General features: G+C 40.7%; 1 protein-coding gene and 1 non-coding gene across 18 annotated transcripts in view; both read left to right on the forward strand.

The window, feature by feature from the left end:
• The window catches only part of NDUFAF6 (NADH:ubiquinone oxidoreductase complex assembly factor 6), a 38,506-nt gene extending 21,063 nt beyond the window's left edge, over window positions 1-17,443 (forward strand). For 9 of the 17 annotated variants that reach the window (XM_086335987.1, XM_086335993.1, XM_086335989.1 and 6 more), the window contains 6 exons: window positions 1,308-1,364; window positions 2,458-2,560; window positions 4,236-4,369; window positions 5,237-5,338; window positions 8,710-8,766; window positions 13,571-17,443. In XM_086335987.1, coding sequence (XP_086192113.1) covers window positions 1,308-1,364; window positions 2,458-2,560; window positions 4,236-4,369; window positions 5,237-5,338; window positions 8,710-8,766; window positions 13,571-13,699 — 582 coding nt within the window. In that variant the 3' untranslated portion in view covers window positions 13,700-17,443. Of the gene's footprint in view, window positions 1-1,307; window positions 1,365-2,457; window positions 2,561-4,235; window positions 4,370-5,236; window positions 5,339-8,709; window positions 8,771-8,891; window positions 8,984-13,570 lie in introns of those variants that run through there. The other 8 variants (XM_086335990.1, XM_086335995.1, XM_086335982.1 and 5 more) reach the window with 5 other exon arrangements.
• Window positions 5,949-6,083, forward strand: LOC147359060 (small nucleolar RNA SNORA14). The gene has a single exon (XR_015141369.1). It is a non-coding gene; the product is annotated as a small nucleolar RNA SNORA14 (small nucleolar RNA).
• Window positions 17,444-18,123: the final 680 nt, after the last annotated feature.

Below are 18,123 nucleotides of genomic sequence, written 5' to 3' on the forward strand. Positions count from 1 at the left end.
CTGGAGACACATTCTGTCCATCCGTCCTTTATTGCATTGTTCATTTTCATTAACATTCAAGATGTTGTCCGGTTCTCCCAATGTGTAGTCTACTGTATAATTAGAATTTCCCTTGCAACTAATCAACTTTAAGACAATGCAAATATCCTACTCCTCATCAGTTTCCTGTGAAACGTAACATTCACTGATGGTTCTTATCCAGTCTTTACTATTATGATTACAGAATGATAATGTCCCAACTCTAATGCTCTGTTCACATTTACCACTTGGCATGCTACTGTAAGCAACTGCTCTCACTCTCCTATATTATTTATTTGTTTATTAATTATTGGTATAAACTGCATTTTTGTCCAGTATTTTATAAATCATTGCTTGCATGCATGCTTATTCGCTTAGTTGTGTCCAACTCTTTCAGACCCTATGGACTGTGGCCCACCAAGTTCCTCTGTCTATAGTATTTCCCAAGCAAGAATACTGGAGTGGGTTGCCATTTCCTCTTCCAAGGGATCTTCCCAACCCAGGGAATGAACCCTTGTCTCTTATGTCTCCTACACTGGCAGGCAGATTATACCTCATTACTGTACTTAATTATTTGGTATTCATATAGTCCCATATTTGGACAATGAGAGTCCCTTCAGACTGGCTCCTGTGTCCTAACATGCCTCCTATCTTTTTTTTTTTTTTTTTTTTTGCACTTTCTATTTTCTGGCACAATAAAATGGTTCAGGATCCTCTCGAATCTCCCTTTTTCCAGCTCTGGAATCCCCTTTTTTAGAGTCTGTTTCCTTTGATGGAAATGGTATTAGAGACCAAGATCTAAGCACTAAGTGTGCTCTTTCTTAATGGAGTGTCTTTACTTGTAAGATAACACTGTACCCTGCAGATTGTTTTCTTTGGAGCTGTATTAGCCTTTTCTTTTTTATAAAGTGGTTATTTTCATTAAATAGGGTCTTCATTTTATGGAAAGAAGTTTGTAATAAGCATGGAAGTCGAGGCATACCACATAGAGAAGCTTGCTCTGCTTAATTCTTGTGTTTTTGTTTGTTTTGAAAGTGGATTCACTAATTACTAATAGTATAAGGAAAAGAGTAGTGAAAAAGTTTTGGATATATTATCTTTACTTGAAAATGTTTTAAAATGTTTTCTAGGGACATTTTCTTTTTCCCTAGGTTTTTAACATAGCTGTCTGGTGATGAGTTATTACAGATGTTCCCTGGCCTGGTTTTGTATTTGGTTTGTTTATGTTATTCAGGTCTACAGAAGTCATTTGTAGTACTTTCCAAAAACTTAAAACTTTTTTTTTTTAGGCTGTCAGAAGACATAATCTGACTAAAAGATGGCTTATGAAAATCATTGATGAAAGAGTAAGTTGCAGTTGCTCAAGTCTTGTTTTTTCTCCTCTTTTAATCCTTATGCTAATTCTTCAGGGAAGAAATGTTTTAATATGTATATTAATATTTTGGAGGAAGCAGACTTTTAGAGAACTATGCCATTTTATCTGTTCTCCATCACTGCATGCCACCTACCTCAGCTCCTACCCCGGTACCTGGAGACAGACAGGTGAACGGGCGTCCAGGCAGAGGCATGCATGTGCATATCATACTCTACTATTTTGGTGTTTTTTTAAAAATAGAAAATGTTCAGACTTATATAAAAGTAGAGAAAATAGTGTCACCTAGCTTTAATAGTTATAAACCCATGTCCAGTGTTTTTTCATTTTTTTTTCTACCAACTTCCCTCACTAAACCGTATTTGATTATTTTAAAGTAAACCCCAGACATGTTATCATTTGATCTGTAAATAAAAAGTGTATAAAACAGATAATCAACAAGGACCTATTGTATAGCACGGGAAGCCCAGTTCCGTAATGACTGGGTGACTGAACAACAACACAGTCTAAGGTGGGGGCTTCCCTGATGGCTCAGTGGTGAAGAACCTGCGTGCCGATGAAAAAGTCACAGGTTTGATCCCTGGGTTGGGAAGATTCCCTGAAGGCCTCCCTGTCCCTTGTCATCTCCCAAAGTTTGCCCAAGTTCATGTCCATTGCATCAGTGATGCCATCCAACCATCTCATCCCCGAAGGCCCCCTTCTGTCCTCAGTCTTTCCCAGCATCAGGGACTTTTCCAGTGAGTCAGCTGGAGGAGGAAATGGCAAACCACCACAGCATACTTGCTGTGAGAACCTCATGAACTGTATAAAAAGACCTTAGACTTTAGAAGCAAGTAAAAATTAAGCCAACCCCACGTCTGTGGTGATTTGTGCATTGAGATTATTCCTGAGGTATTATTCTGAGGGGTGATTTGTAAGTAGTGAACATGTAGGATCTTATTTTATTGTGTAATAAACAGTTCATACCAATAGTTTTAATTATTTAATAGTCATTTCTTTAGGGGAAAAATTGTGCATTTTTAAAATAAGTTATTAACCATCAAACAAATAAAACATTTTGTTTGTAGGAAAAAAATTTGGATGACAAAGCATATCGTAATATCCAGGAACTAGAAAATTATGCTGAAAATACACAGAGTTCTCTTCTTTATCTAACACTAGAAATATTGGGTAAGTTTTTTTTTTTTTCCTATTTTATACTTCTCTTTCTTAAAGAAAATACTTTTTTTTAATTGAAGTATAGTCGATCTACATTATGTTAATTTCAGGTATGTAGGAAAGTGATTCAGTTACATATATACTTTTTTTTTTCAGATTCTTTTTCGTTGTAGTTATAAGAGCTGAATATAGTTCCTGTGCTAAACCCTTGTTGTTTATTCTATATGATGATGAGCATCTGGCAGCCCCAGGCTCCTACTTCGCCCCTCCCACTGCTTCCCCTTTGGTAACTGCCAGTCTGTTTTCTAAGTCTGTAAGTCTGTTTCTGTTTTGTAAGTAGGTTCATTTGTATGATTTTTCAGATCCCACATATAAGTGGATCATATAGTATCTGTCTTTGTCTGATTTACCACTCAGTACGGTAATCCCTAGTCCATCCGTGTTGCTGCAAGTGGCAGCGTTTCCTTCTGCTTCTATGGCTGAGTTGTGTTCCCTTGTGTGTGTGCACCACATCTTACTCTGTTCATCTGCTGATGGACAGTTTGGCTGTTTCTATGTCTTGACTATTGTAAATAGTGTTGCTGTGAATATTGTGGTGCATATATCTTTTCAAATGAGACTTTTCATCTTTTCTGGATATATGCCCAGGCATAAACTTGCTGGATCATATGGTAACTCTGTTATTAGTTTTTTAAGGACCCTCCATACTGTTAACATACAATTTGACAGTCTAACCAGTTTAACGTTAAAATTTTTCTTTGCACCAACTGTAAAGGACTAGCTTTTCTGTTTCTTTCAAGGTAGAATGGAAATATAATAAATATATACCTTTCTTTGGAATGGAATGCAGACTAATGAAAATACCCAGATTCTCATAAAAGTACTTTAGCTGCCTCATGCTATAATTAATAATCTGGTAATTGCAGATGATTTTACTTTTTTATGCAACCCTTACTGTTTGGAAGCCCTATGACCTGACTCCTTTCTTCTTTGTCAATAATACTTTCCCATGTTTAAGACAAAGGTTGAAGAAATAAAACTCTGTAAGTTTTTATGAGATTTTTCTTAAAAAAAAAACAAAACCCCAAACTATGGAGTTTAGATATTTTTGCTCCTTTGACTCTATTCTAAGTTGGTGAGGGCTTATTGTCATGAGGATTGTAATGGAATTATTTGGGGCAAGGACAATACCATCCATTTGAAGAAAACAGTATGTCTTTATGTCAGCCTAAAAGAATAATACAAGTCCTTGCCCAGTTTCCCAGGCCTGTTCTGCCTGCCCATTCAGTGACATGTTTGCCAACGCAGTGAAAGGAGGGTGCAAAGAGCAGAAAGTCTGTTAGGCATATACTTAAAATGAGGTCATATGGAAATTGCACTGAGGAGAAGAAATGCAAGACTTGCAGTGTTTTTCACAAGAGTTGATTAAAATTCCAAATGTGCTCTTGGTATGCTGTCGTCTGAGGAAACCTTCTATTTAAAAGTTGACGTTCAGAAGCCTGTTACTGGTAAATGATCAGCTTGTCTTTGTGCCCAGTTTTGCTCACATAAATCCTGTTTTTCAGATATGAAACACAGGATAAACACCTTTTACGTGTTAAGGTGATTTCCCTATGCTGCTTGTATTCACTTGTTACGCATTTGAAGAGAAAAGAGCGGCCTAATTGTTAGATTTCTGAAATCACAGGCATAAAGGATCTTCATGCAGACCATGCCGCCAGTCACATCGGAAAAGCACAAGGCATCGTCACTTGCTTGAGAGCCACCCCCTATCACGGGAGCAGAAGAAGGGTGTTCCTTCCCATGGATATCTGTATGCTGGTAAGGCTGTTACTTGGACTCCTAATTATTTACCTTAAGAATATGGGGAGGGACATTTCTCTTCTTGTTCTTTAGTCTGTTCTAGAGAAGGCAGTGGCAACCCACTCCAGTACTCTTGCCTGGAAAATCCCACGGGCAGAGGAGCCTGGTAGGCAGCAGTCCATGGGGTCGCAAAGAGTCGGACACGACTGAGCGACTTCACTTTCCCTTTTCACTTTCGTGCATTGGAGAAGGAAATGGCAACCCACTCCAGTGTTCTTGCCTGGAAAATCCCAGGGACGGGGGAGCCTGGTGGGCTGCCGTCTCTGGGGTTGCACAGAGTCGGACACGACTGAAGCAACTTAGCAGCAGTAACTTCTTTGAAACACATGCGTATTGCATTTTTGCTCCAGAGTTACCAAGTCAGAGTTTTATCAGTCAGGCTTTTTAGGTCGTGGTGGAGCTGTGCGTAAGAAGGTCCAGAGAACCTCACTTGGTGTAGCCTCATTCCCTTCCAAGCAATTTCATAATTATTCCTAGTGTTCACCTTAGCCTGTTCTTTTATTTTAAAGGAGGAAGTAATCCTTCAGAAAAATTACTGTGTATGAGAACCTTTGTTTTCTGGATGAGGTTCATTATTGTCTGTTCTTTTAAATTTCTTATCCATTTGTTTATTTTGTTCCAGGTACTACTGTCGTTCCTTAGCATCTTGTTGCATGTTCTTCTAGGAGGGACAGTGTGTTTGTGTGTGACACGCACATATAGCTGTGTTTTAAAAATCAGAAGAGCATTTTACTGTACATGTTGTTCTATCACCTGTTGTCTTGAGCTGAGTTAGTTTTAAGTGTGCTCTTTGATTCCTAACGTAATGCGCATTTTCCTACGTAGCACGGTGTTTCACAAGAGGATTTTCTACGGAAGAGTCAAGATAGAAATGTGAGAGACGTGGTGTATGACGTGGCCAGCCAGGCACACTTGCACCTAAAGCACGTAAGTAGCCTCCTTTAGCCGAATCATTTAGGAAACCGTTGTTTCTAGCTGTGGCTACTCCTAAGGCTTGGTTGTAGCGTTTTCTGTTTAACAGTGTGTATCCATTGCTCAGTGAAATCCCAGCAAATGTATCTCAGGGACTATTGTAAACTTTTTCCACTTTTTAAAAATCTCCCTTTCTCCTCCTCAGCTTCCTCAGTGAGGCTGTCCTGGGACTCGTCTGCTCACTGTTTCTCTGTCTCTCAGGGGAGAGCGTGTCTTCCTGCCTGGTCAAGGCTGATGCCTCTCCTCTTCCGCCCTTCCAGAGCTTTACATCCTCAGCAGTTCCCAGCTGGTGTTTTCAGCTGGCCTCTCTGACAGCTTGCCCCGTTTATCTTCTAGTTTGTTGCTACTGTGTTTAGTGAGCAGCCCGTGGGACCCTTCTGTTTCTTACTTTTCCCTCCCAGTTAACCTTTTTTGAATACACGTTCTATGTGTATTTTTACTTCAAGGCCCTCACCACTGTGACCCTGTTCACCGGGCTGTAATTTGGCTTCCATCCTGCATGCTCTTAATAATCATCTCTAGTAAATCATTTCCTATTGCCACATTTGAAAGAGTATCTGATTTATTGCATTCTTAAACCCTCTTGGTAGCTTCAACCTGATTGCTTCCAGGATATGAGTGAATGCCATAGGAATTGCAGGGGAGTCCAAAGGGCTGTGCCTCTCCTGTGGCTCAGTCTTATTTCGTACCTGCGACATCTCCTAAGAGAGATTTGTAAGGGGGAAATTGTGTCACTGAAACCATGGTGGTCTTTGAATCTTGCAGGTATACTCATTCTCAGTATACAATGTAAGAGCAAATTTGTTGCAGCAAGTATTTTTCTAACTTATCTAGTTTGCTCAGTCAAAATAGTTTCTGAAATTAAAATTTCCACTTAAGTTATTAAAGCCCAGAAAGTACAAAGACATGATTCTCATATTTAATACTTTGTGGTTGTTCAGTTGCTCAGTTGTGTCCGACTCTGCAACCCTGTGGACTGCAGCACACCAGGCTTCCCTGTCCTTCATTATCTCCTGGGGATTGCTCAGACTCATGTCCTTTGAGTCGGTGATGCCATCCAACCATCTCATCCTCTGCCATCCCCTTCTCTTGTCTTCAATCTTTCCCAGCTTCAGGGTCTTTTCCAATAGTCAGTTCTTTGTGTCAGATGGCCAAAGTATTGGAGTTTCAGCTTCAGCATCAGTTCTTCCAGTGAATATTCAGGGTTAATTTCCTTTAGGATTGACTCGTTTGATCTCCTTGCAGTCCAAGGGACTCTCAAGAGTCTTCTCCAACACCACAGTTCAAAAGCATCAATTCTCTGGCTTGGTCCAATTCTCACATCCGTACTTGACTGCTGGAAAAACCACAACTTTGATTATATGGATCTTTGTTGGCAAAGTAATGTCTCTGCTTTTTAATATGCTGTCTAGGTTTAATACTTACCAAGTAATTTAATACTTACCAACTAATTCAGCCATAATAAGTCATTAAAAAATAAAGAGTGTCTGATTTAGGGAGGGTAGATATTTTACATGTATGTATGTGAATGTATATACATACATATATACATATAATGAGCTTCCCCAGTGGCTCAGCAGTAAAGAATTCATCTGTGATGCAGGAGATGCGGATTCGATCCCTGGCTCGGGAATTCCCCTAGAGGAGGGCATGGCAACCCACTCTGGTATTCTTGCCTGAAAAATCCTATGGACAGAGGAGCCTGGCGGGTACAGTCCATGGAGTCGCAAAGAGTTGGACACGACTGTAGCGACGGAGCACAGCACCGAGCACACACATAACAGAGGAAGAAGCGACTAGACTTGATAACTGATTGGATCGTAGCAGGGTCAGGGAGCAGGAAGGGGAAGGTTTCATGAAGTTCAAATATAGATTGTGCTAGTGCCAGTCAGAGACTGCAGTAGAAAAGCAGTGGTGTGCTGGCTGCTGATCAGTAGTCTTCTGGGCATCACTGAATTTAAGGGGATTCGAGGGCATTTAAGGAAGTGGGCCAAAATGCAGATTGCAGGATGACGACTGTAAGAGGAGGTCAGAACTGGAGATACAGCCTGGGGAGTCATTCAGGTGGAAGGCTTAGGGTTAAAGCTCCAGGTGTGGATACGCTGTTGTCCAAAGACAGTGTATATTTAGACAAGAAGGCCAAAGGCTGAACCTTGAACCCACCTCCAGTTCTCAGGTAGGAAGGAGAACTCGGAGTCAGTGTGTTGGAAACCTAAGGGAGGAGCAGATTCCAAGAATGGGAAATACTAAAGTCCTGCATTCCTTAGAGAGATTGAAGAGAAAAGAGGGGTATGCTGATCAGTAAATTGTGAATGATCTCGAAGAGAGCAGTTTTAGTAGATGGAGTAAAACCGGAGTACAGTGGGTTGAGAATTGAGTCAGGGAGTAGAAGTAGTTTCTGACGATGTAAACAAAGGCCTGTAGACAGAAGTGGGCTTGGGGAGGGTGGAGGGTGGGCATTACTCCGGGTGGGTCGAGGCTTTGTAGTCCAGGGCATTAGGGAGCTGGGTTGGATAGGTAAGATTAGATTCAAGATGCGGAGGCCTTTGAATTCTAAGATGAGTAGTTGAGACATGATCTGTCAGGGAGTTAAGTTAAACAATGACTTTATGACATTAATTTGGCTGCTTGTGTGACATGAATTAACGGTAGGGGAACACAGACGCAGGAAGCGTGGCTGGGAGGGTCTTATAGTCACCTAGGCGAGAGAGGCTGACATCCAGGCTGGGGAGGTGCTGGGACTGATGTGCAAATACAGTCGACCCTTGCACAACCACAGGGCTTAGGGTGCCAGCCTTCCACGCAGTTGAAAATCCACACATCATTTACAGGTGGCCTTTTGTATCCAGGGTTCCTCTGTGTGTGGCGGGGGGCAGTGGTGGTCAAAGTTGTGGCAGCTGGAAATGCGAAAACCAAATGACAGAGAGAGTAGAATTCTTGGGACTTGCCTGGTGGTCCAGTGACTGAAATCCCGCGTTCCCAATGCAAGGGGCCTGGGTTTGATCCCTGGTCAGGGAACTAGATCCCACGTGCTGCAGCTGAAAATGCTGCATGCCACAGTTAAAACCTGGCGGAGTCAAATAAAATAAATAATTTTTTTTTAAAGAAGAATAGAATTCTTAATATAGTGCCTTTTCCTGATTTCTTTAGGTTTGGCAAGTTAATCTCAACCAGCAAGAGATAACTGTTTTCTTGTTTTCAAGAAAGGCCCTAGCGATGCTGTTTGAAACTGCTGGTGTTGTTTTGTGTTCACTTTCAGAGGGAGAGGGTTAATTTCCAGAAATACTTGTCTTTCAAACCAGTTTTCTTTTGTCTTCCCTTTTTAGGCTAGGTCCTTCCACAGAAGTGTTCCTGTGAAAGCATTTCCTGCTTTTCTTCAGACTGTAAGTAGGTTAACAGAATAAGTTGTTTAATTATTAAAGCAGATGTGTATAGCCTTTTTTTTTTTAATAAGGTTTCCAGTGCAGTTCTTTAGTCTGTAGTATTTGTTTTTGTTTTCGTCCCTTAGGGTAGGTTTTGTTGGTTAACGTTCTGCTCTTGGTGAAGGTCATGCCTGTGTTCCCCAGAGGCAGGTGAGTGGAATTATCATTAGTGCTGACTGCAGCCAGACCACGTTGGTTTGAATTTGCTTTGTCACTTACTGTGGAACAAGTTCCTTAATCATTATGTTCCTCAGTTTACTCATAGGTAAAATGGGACTCACAGGATAAACTACCTCATAGGAGTGTTAGGCTGCTTCTAGCCATATAAGTATGACCTAATGGTGTACTTATGAATCTTTTTCTCAATAGTGACCATATTGTAGCACTGGTTCCTGAAAGTGCAGTGCTGAGCTGGCTGCATCAGAATCATCTTGGAAAGCCTCTTCAAAAATACTGATTCCTGGGGTCTTCTTACTAAGACTCAGACTCTTGGGGTTGTGGGGGGCATTCCTAAGAGGATTTGTGATGATTTTTATTTTTTTAATTACCCAGGTGATTCTGATGTATAGCCAGGTTCAGGAACCATTGTTGTAAAATACATTAAAAAATGAGAACAACTTCCGGTTAGTAGCACCTAATATGGGAAACAGATTCTGAGCTAGATCATGTCATACATTATTCTTCAGTGTGGTTTACTTCATTTTGTAGACCAAGGTTCAAAGATTTGTGATGTTTGAAAATGGAAAACTCAAGCATTTTCTACAGTACCAAACATATCTTCTACCTTTCTCCCTAAAATATGTTCCAAGATGCTCTTCTGTTCCTTGACATCTTTTGTCCTAGGTCTCAGATCTGAGTGTTTGAAATCATTTTGTTTCTTTACTGAGTTTACTTATTATGAAAGTAATACATTAATATTTTAGATGTTCATATAACAAGAGGCAAAAGAAGAATTGGAATCTTTTCTCAATTCTATCCTTTCCAGAGATAATGTCTGTTCATCTTTTCGGACTTTTTATATTCATATAATTATATATTGTTTTTGGTATAAATGAGACGTCAAGCCTCTCTTTCTGTGTCAACACATTCTAAATCACCATTTTTAATTGTTATTTATTTGATCATTTGGTGATGTACCATCACCTATTTTGAATTACAAGCCGCAAGAAGATTAAATACTGTTTTGTTCACTTTTGTGGAAAAAAAGGTTGTTCTCAACTCTGGTTGTCCGTCAGAATCACTTGGGGGAACTTTTAAAACAAAACAATGTTGGGCTTCTCTCTAAACCAACTAAATCACAGTATTTAAGAGGTGGGATCTAGGCATTGATACCACTTACAAGTTCCCCCGGAAATCATGAAGTGCAGCTAGGCCAAGAACCAGTCTTTTGGGCTGGTGGCGTGGTCCCTGGCCTGGCAGTATCTGCCTGGGGTCATGTAGAAATGCACATTTGGGGGTCTGCCGCAGACCTAATGGATCAGAGACTCCTCGGGCTGGAGCCCAGTTCTCAGTTTCCAAACTGTGCGAGGAGAAAGTGGCGGGACTGCATGACAGTCCCGGGGAGCTGCTGCTGTCCTACTCCTCATCCCAGCCGGGGCATGCATCACCCCATGTGCTGTGTGTGGGGGGCATCTGTTAATTACTTTCTTCAAAGAAAAGGTTCTGCTGTTTGAAAATGACTCGTCCGGGGTAGCATATGTTGTCCTCTATAGATGAGGTTTTCAGAAAAGTGAAGTGCTAGTGAAAGTCGCTCAGTCGTGTTCAACTCTTTGAGACCCCATGGACTATACAGTCCATGGAATTCTCCAGACTAGAATACTGGAGTGGGTAGCCTTTCCCTTCTCCAGGGGATCTTCCCAACCCAGGGATCAAACCCAGGTCTCCTGCTTTGCAGGCAGATTCTTTACCAGCTGAGCCACAAGGGAAGCCCAAGAATACTGGAGTGGGTAAGCCTATTCCTTCTCCAGCAGATCTTTCCAACCCAGGAATCGAACTAGGGTCTCCTGCGTTGCAGGCGGATTCTTTACCAGCTGAGCTACCAGAGAAGCCCATGGTTTTCAGAAGCTATATTCAGAAATTATAACATCTTTGAAAATTTCACAATGAATTTGTTACCTTGAACAATTTATTTGCCATTAGCCAGAATTTGCTTGGTGAAGGAAATAGCAGCCCACTCCAGTATTCTTGCCTGGAGAATCCCATTGACAGAGGTGCCTGGTGGGCTGCAGTCCATGGGGTCCCAAAGAGTCAAACGTGACTGAGTGACTCACTCACTCAGACTTTGAACCAAATCCTGATTTGTGAATGCTTAGTTGAGCTCTAATTTTGAGGTCTGTTTCATTTGTATTTCAGTGAAATCTTCTCCTGATTATAAAAGCAATATATTCTCATAATAGAGATTTGGACAATATAAAAAGAATATTAGAAGAAAATAACTATCATACCATAAATAGCACAGTTCCTGGACCCAGAGATAAAAGCTATTTACTCTGTTCTTTTTTTTTTTTTTTAACTTTACATAATTGTATTAGTTTTGCCAAATGTTCTTTTTTTTTTCTAATGAATTTCTGTGTGTATTTAAAAATCACTCTTTAAAAAAAATAATAAAATAAAAATCACGCTTTATATGGTAGTGTCCTATTTATCAAGCATTTAACCACATCATTAAAAATATTTATTAATATTTAATGGCTGTATAATTCTTTATTATGTGCTTGCACCTTAATTTCAGTAACTTTTCCTGTAATTGGATATTATGAAACTATTAAAATGTACATAATAAAATTCTTAGAGATGAAAAGTTAATCACAATATATTGAGTGATTCAAAAAAGCAGGTTACGGTAGAGTCCAGTGGTTGAGAGTCCTCCTTCCAGTTCAGGGGACACACAGGTTTGATCCCTGGTCTAGGAAGATTAAACATGCCGCAGGGCAGCTAAGCCGGTCACCACAGCTAGAGAAGCCTGCATGCCACAATGACGATTTCACACAGCCAAAGAATGAGTTACAGAACATTATGAATAATATGAGCTTTTTTCCCCAAAAAAACAAAGAGAACATGTGAGAGCCCATAAAATACCTTGAAAGGTTTTCCTTTTATTCTTTTTTAAAGTGTTTTTTATTTGATATCTACAAATGAGTATATCTATACGTATGCACGTATTGTGAAGCATAACATAATGAACACCCATGAACCCACTGCTCCATCCAGGACCTAAAAGGTTGTTGTTCCATTGCGCTCACGTGTTTTCCCCATCTCATCCCCTTCTGCCTTCCTCCTCCAGGTAGCTGTCCTGGACTTGGTATTTATTATTCTAAAAATGCTTTTCCCATTTTGTATATTCCTAACCAGTATGTTGCTTAGTTTTGTTTTTGAGCTTTATAAAAATGGATCATTTTCTGTTTATTTCTTATAGGTTACACACACACACACATATAATGTTGCTAAGATTTATCCATATTATTCTATCTAAATACATTTTAATTTCACTGCAGCTTAATATTTCATCATGTGAACATTTTATTTATCTATTTGTTTCTGTCAAAGAACTTCTGGACTGTTTCCAGGTCTTTGGCAGCTGTGTGCGTTCATGCACATACCTGATGTGTGTATATAAGTTGAGAGATTCAGAAGTGGAGACTGAATTGATACGTAAACTTACTCGTTGATAGTGTATGGGAGAAACCTAGTCCTGTAGACGGGCCCCAGCCAGCTGTGGACACCCAGGTCGTGCCGCAGAACTCCAGGGGGTGCTGTGCGCGTGGGTGAGAGGGCGGTGGGGCCGCTTTTCGTCGTGCAGTGCCAAACTAGGTGCCTCTCTGTGTAATAAGAAGTTATTGCAATATGTTAAAAATTTACAGATTAGTAACATTGAAATCCATGAAGAGCACTGCCCATCGGCAGTGTTTTCTAACCTGCCCCCCGCCCCACCCCAATCCCAGAGAAAACTTTGCCGAGTTTTGTGTGATGGGGGAGCATGGCGTGACCTCTGAGGGACCTGGGATTGTTCTCCCTGGTTGCAGATTTTCTTCTAACAAGAATATGGAGACTCTGAACTTTTTCACAAAATACTGTTTTAAGCAACTTGGGCTCCCGCTCATGGCACAGTGCATTTCTGTGGAGGGTTGGGCTGGGGAGGGTGTTCCTTTTCCTTAATTGAAACACCACTTTTGTATCGGAGAAGGCGATGGCACCCCACTCCAGTACTTTTGCCTTGAAAATCCCATGGACAGAGGAGCCCAGTAGGCTGCAGTCCATGGGGTCGCTCAGAGTCAGACAGGACTGAGCTACTTCACTTTCACTTTTCACCTTCATGCATTGGAGAAGGAAATGGCAACCCACTCCAGTGTTCTTGCCTGGAGAATCCCAGGGACGGGGGAGCCTGGTGGGCTGCCATATATGGGGTCGTACAGAGTTGGACACGACTGACAGGACTTAGCAGTAGCAGTAGCAGTTTTGTATTCTACAGAATCTAGTAATAAAATAGGGCAAATCATTTCTTTTTTACATTTTGACCAGAACACTATAAATTACGATCCAAATTAGCTTGATAGTCCTAGCTCTGTGATACAGTTAGCTTCATAACTTCCAGATTTCTTAGAAGATGTCTTTATTTTCTCTCTTTTAAAAATTCTCGTTTACAGTCTTAGCATGCAGAAGACCATCTCAGGAATACTAAAGTAGCCTTAATACCTGCTGGTTTTATTTTTGTTTCTTTAAAAGACTTAATCTATATGATCTGGTGACCATTATTCTCTTTTTCTAGGTTGCTCTGGAGGACTATTTAAAGAAAATTCAACAAGTGGATTTTGATCTATTCCACCCATCTTTACAGCGGAAGAATACTTTGCTCCCATTATCTTTGTATATTCAGTCATGGAGAAAAAGATACTAAAATAATGTCATGGCACTGATATTTATTAGTTTTACGGAAGTGTCCTTAGTTTAGGGTTCTTGTTTACACACAACAGGAACTACTTAAGGAAAAAATGAATTTATCGGGGGAGTGTGTAGGTCACAGAATGGATGAGAAGTTGCTGTGGGGCCAGGCGGCCAGGATTCTGCCCCGCCCGACCCTTGTCGGCAGCAGTGCAGACCTTCCGGGGAGTGGAGCCCGTCCCAGCTGCACTGAGGCTGCTGGCCGTGCTTCCGCCGCCAGAGGGCAGGGGAGTGGCAGCTCCCCTCCCTCTCTCACCGTTGCAGAGGAACCGGGAAGGGGCTGAAGTAGGACTGGGTTTGTATGCTGAGCAGCCAGACCCCAGGCATCCAGTACAGCTGGGAAATGCGTTTATCTAAGGATCACGAAGAGTGAAGTGAACATCAGTGTTTGAGGCCTTTATATCTCTAACGTTTATTCTTTCCCACCCTGTGAAAATTTGTCCATGATGATACAATAACTTCTTTAGGGTGGCTGACTATCAAGGGCTCCAATCCTAATGTAATTTTAGGTCTGACTTGAAGGCTTTTACTTTTATGTTTACCTTTTTGCTTCACTCTCTGTCATCGAGTATTATCATCATGAACAAAACTCTTCTTAACAAAATGTGTTAATGTAAATTAAATTAACAAAATTGTGTTAAAAATTGATTAAGGGGATACTCCATTTTTAAAAACTAGTGGACTAGTTGAGCTTCCCAGTTAAAAAGCTCTGTGCCATGTACTTTGACCAGTGTTCTCATCTGATCTTCAAAACAATGAAACAAGAAACGTTTGGGGATTAAAAGTTTTAATTATAAAATACATACTAATTGCAAAAAGCAGAATTATTTGCATCACTCATAGTTGGCAGATCTGGATTGTGAATGAGTCTCTAGCTCCCAGCACTGGATTCCACCCTGGTTTCCTTTTCTTGTGTTTTTAGTGGTCTTGTCTCCTGCCCACTCCACCTCCCTTGTACCGTTTCTCTGTCTCATCTCAAGTCTTTGGTTTCAGCTATGAATAAGTGCCTTGGAGAAGGCGATGGCACCTCACTCCAGTACTCTTGCCTGGAAAATCCCATGGACGGAGGAGCCTGGTAGGCTGCAGTCCATGGGGTCGAGAAGAGTCGAACATGACTGAGTGACTTCACTTTGACTTTCCACTTGCATGCATTGGAGAAGGAAATGGCAACCGACTCCAGTGTTCTTGCCTGGAGAATCCCAGGGACGGGGGAGCCTGGTGGGCTGCCGTCTATGGGGTTGCACAGAGTCGGACACGACTGAAGCAACTTAGCAGTAGCAGCAGCATGAGTAAGTGCCTACTTCAATTGTGAATTAATGATGGCTTAAAATATTACATTTTTGCAAATAAAACTCAACACTGAGAGCTGCTCAAGAGCAGGAATACTTTGTTTTATTCTTGGGATCCCCAGTTCTTAGTATGGCTTCTGATTTAGAGCAAGTGAAGGTTAATAAATGTATAAATGAATTAAGATACAGTGCAGTTGTTTATGTTATTGTACTTATGGATTATACTGATGGTGAAAGAAGATCTTACTTAATCCTGAGGCTTTAGAGAGCTAAAAGAGGAGAACCTATGGAAATGGGACACGTTTCCTCTTGGAATTCCGAATGGTCCAGAGTTGAAAAGTTCATTAGAGACGGTCTATTACTAAGCATTGTCTTTGGGTCTCAGGTTAAACTTGGCAGCAGTTGGCCACTAAGCATCTTAGTTCCTGTCTTAAGAAGGGTTTAAACACTCAACTGGATTACTGGATTTTTTACTGGCTCAGAAGCCAGTTTACTGTTAAGCAAATAATTTCAAAATACTTTCTAAGTCCTTTTAAATTTGATGCTTAGAGATTTGGATGAAGTTTCCAGTCTCCTAGAGATTGAGATAGCTTATTGATTGATGTTTACTGTACTATTAATTTCCTGGCATTAAAGATACTCCGCTAGATGGTGCCAACATTGCTTTTTATTTTTCAGATCTGTTTTTTATTAGAGCATTTAAAGGAGTCAGATACATTTTCAAACCATTTAAGACACATTTTGATATTGAATAAGTGGAGAGCAACAGATAACAAATATTAAGTGTTAATCTCAATGTAGGTAACGTTGCTTATCATAAAATACGTTGAATAGTCCCCCAATCAGCTAGCATTATTGTTTCTGTCCTTTTGGTTAAATCTCTCCTTTTGATGAAAGTTAAATGTCTCCTGAGAAATAAAGCAGCAGTTAACACTTAGCACGAACTTGCCCAGGTGATCTGCTCTGCGCCCCTTTGCTTTAATCTTGACAGCGAAGTAGGTCTTTATTTTCCAAAGGATAAAACTGCCTCGGTTCAAGGTCACACAGCCATTAGAACTAGAGTTGGATGCCAAACCCACATTAGTTCAGTGCCAAAGCTCACAACCCATATATTTTTTTTTTTTTACCATTCTTGAGATTGTAAAATAAACAGCCAAGTTTAAAGCTCAAGGGCACAACTTTTTTTTCCCCCAGAAATAAGTATTACTGAGTAAATTTAGGTACAAATTGGGCTAAAAAGTATATGTATGTATATTCTTAACTACAGATCAGAGAAGTAAATAGGCAACTGAAGTAGATATTACGTGCTGGTTCTGGGTACACACAGGAGGGACACATAACCACCTTGGAGGTCAAAGGTTTCCCAGAGGAGGGGACATGTGAGGAATCTCAGGAAGTTGGGGTAGCAGGCAGGCTTTGGGAAGGGGGTGCAGGTGTTGTGGGGAGGTTCCAGCTGAGGAAGCAGCAGGAACAAAGGCAGGAGGCAGAACTGATGCAGCCTCTAGCAAGAATCTTAAATTTTTTGGCTTCAGCTTACTTAAGTGAAATGAATATAATGTTCAGAGTTCTTAGGAAAGTTCATGACTAAAAAGTGACTATATCTCCTGATCTAGTGAAATGTTTTAAATTAAGATCACCGACTCAGGAGTTTATATCTTGCCTGTTTCACCAGATGCCTCCGTGTCTTTGGATTTGTTTTAGCTGGTATTAATAGGACTTTTCTGAAGACACTGGCCTGATGGATTGCCTTGTCCATAAAGATCCACAGAGGTGTAAACATGCTGACAGTTACTGAAAATCAAATGTTATACTGCTGTTTGGAGGACTAATAATAAACCACATGCATCCAGAATTGGGAAGGGTATTGGAGATGGACCGGAAGGAAGGGAGGAGGTGGGGAGTGGTTGTGAGAATACCACGAATACCTTAAACACTTCACTCTCTCCACTTCCTCCTGTAGTGAACATGTATTTTTTTGGGTATAGCTACAAAGTTCGTTCTAAAGAATTGAATGAAAGTCGCTCAGTTGTGTCTGACTCTTTGTGACCGCATGGACTATATAGTCCATGGAATTCTCCAGGCCAGAATACTGGAGTGGGTAGCCATTCCCTTCTCCAGGGGATCTTCCCAACCCAGGAATTGAACCCAGGTCTCCTGCATTGCGGGCGGCTTCTTTACCAGCTGAGCTACCAGGAGTGGTTGTGAGAATACCATGAATACCTTAAACACTTCACTCTCCACTTTCTCTTGTAGTGAACATGTATTTTGGGGGGTAGAACCTTCAAATGAGAAAAATGATTGTAAGCAAGGAATGTGATGAAATTTATCAAACAATGAACAGATGGACAGATTTTTTTTTTTGCATCAAGTCTGTATATACTGATTAAAAAGAGTTTGTTCAACAACAAAAAGGAGTGATATTTGGCACATTATTAAATATGTAGCTCATTATGTAGTATAAGCTGAATAAAGAAATTTTGAAAGTTTAGATACAGCAGTATAATGCTGTGAAGTATCCGAAGGAGCCTGACTGCGTTCAAGCTCCAGTTTCACCACCCTAACAACCGTGTAACCTCAGCAAGTTATGAGAACCCTCTGGTGCCTCAGTTGTCCCACTTGTAAAATGGGTAGAATCACAGTATCGGCTTCAACATGTAAAATGCCTAGAAGAGGGACAGGAGCCCACATGGAGTAAACACTAAATGATGTTAACCTTAGTATATAGAAGACAGGCACATTTTGATTTTCAGGCATGGCATTTAAAGAAGAAGAAATTTAATGCCTTTAGATCTGACAGTTTTCAGCGTGAACTATTATCTCACTCCCAGCCTGATAAATTTATGTTACGTGCTTGCTCTGTAAGACTTGAGTTTGCAAACAGTGGTTTAGGAGAATTTGTGAATGATGGATTAATAACAAGTGATTACAAGTAACTGGAGGCTGGGTCCACTAAGCGTAGCCATGAGTTCTCCCTGCAAGCGGACTGCATTTTAACTATTGTTTACCTGTCTGTCCCTCGCTCATCCAAAGTTCTTTAGTGCAAGACCATGTTCCATTCATCTCTGTATCCCCAGAACCTATCATAGATCCT

This window comes from Bos grunniens, chromosome 14, assembly GCF_055505025.1.
Source record: "Bos grunniens cultivar Pamir isolate PY7600 chromosome 14, Bosgru_T2T1.0, whole genome shotgun sequence".
NCBI lineage: Eukaryota > Metazoa > Chordata > Mammalia > Artiodactyla > Bovidae > Bos > Bos grunniens.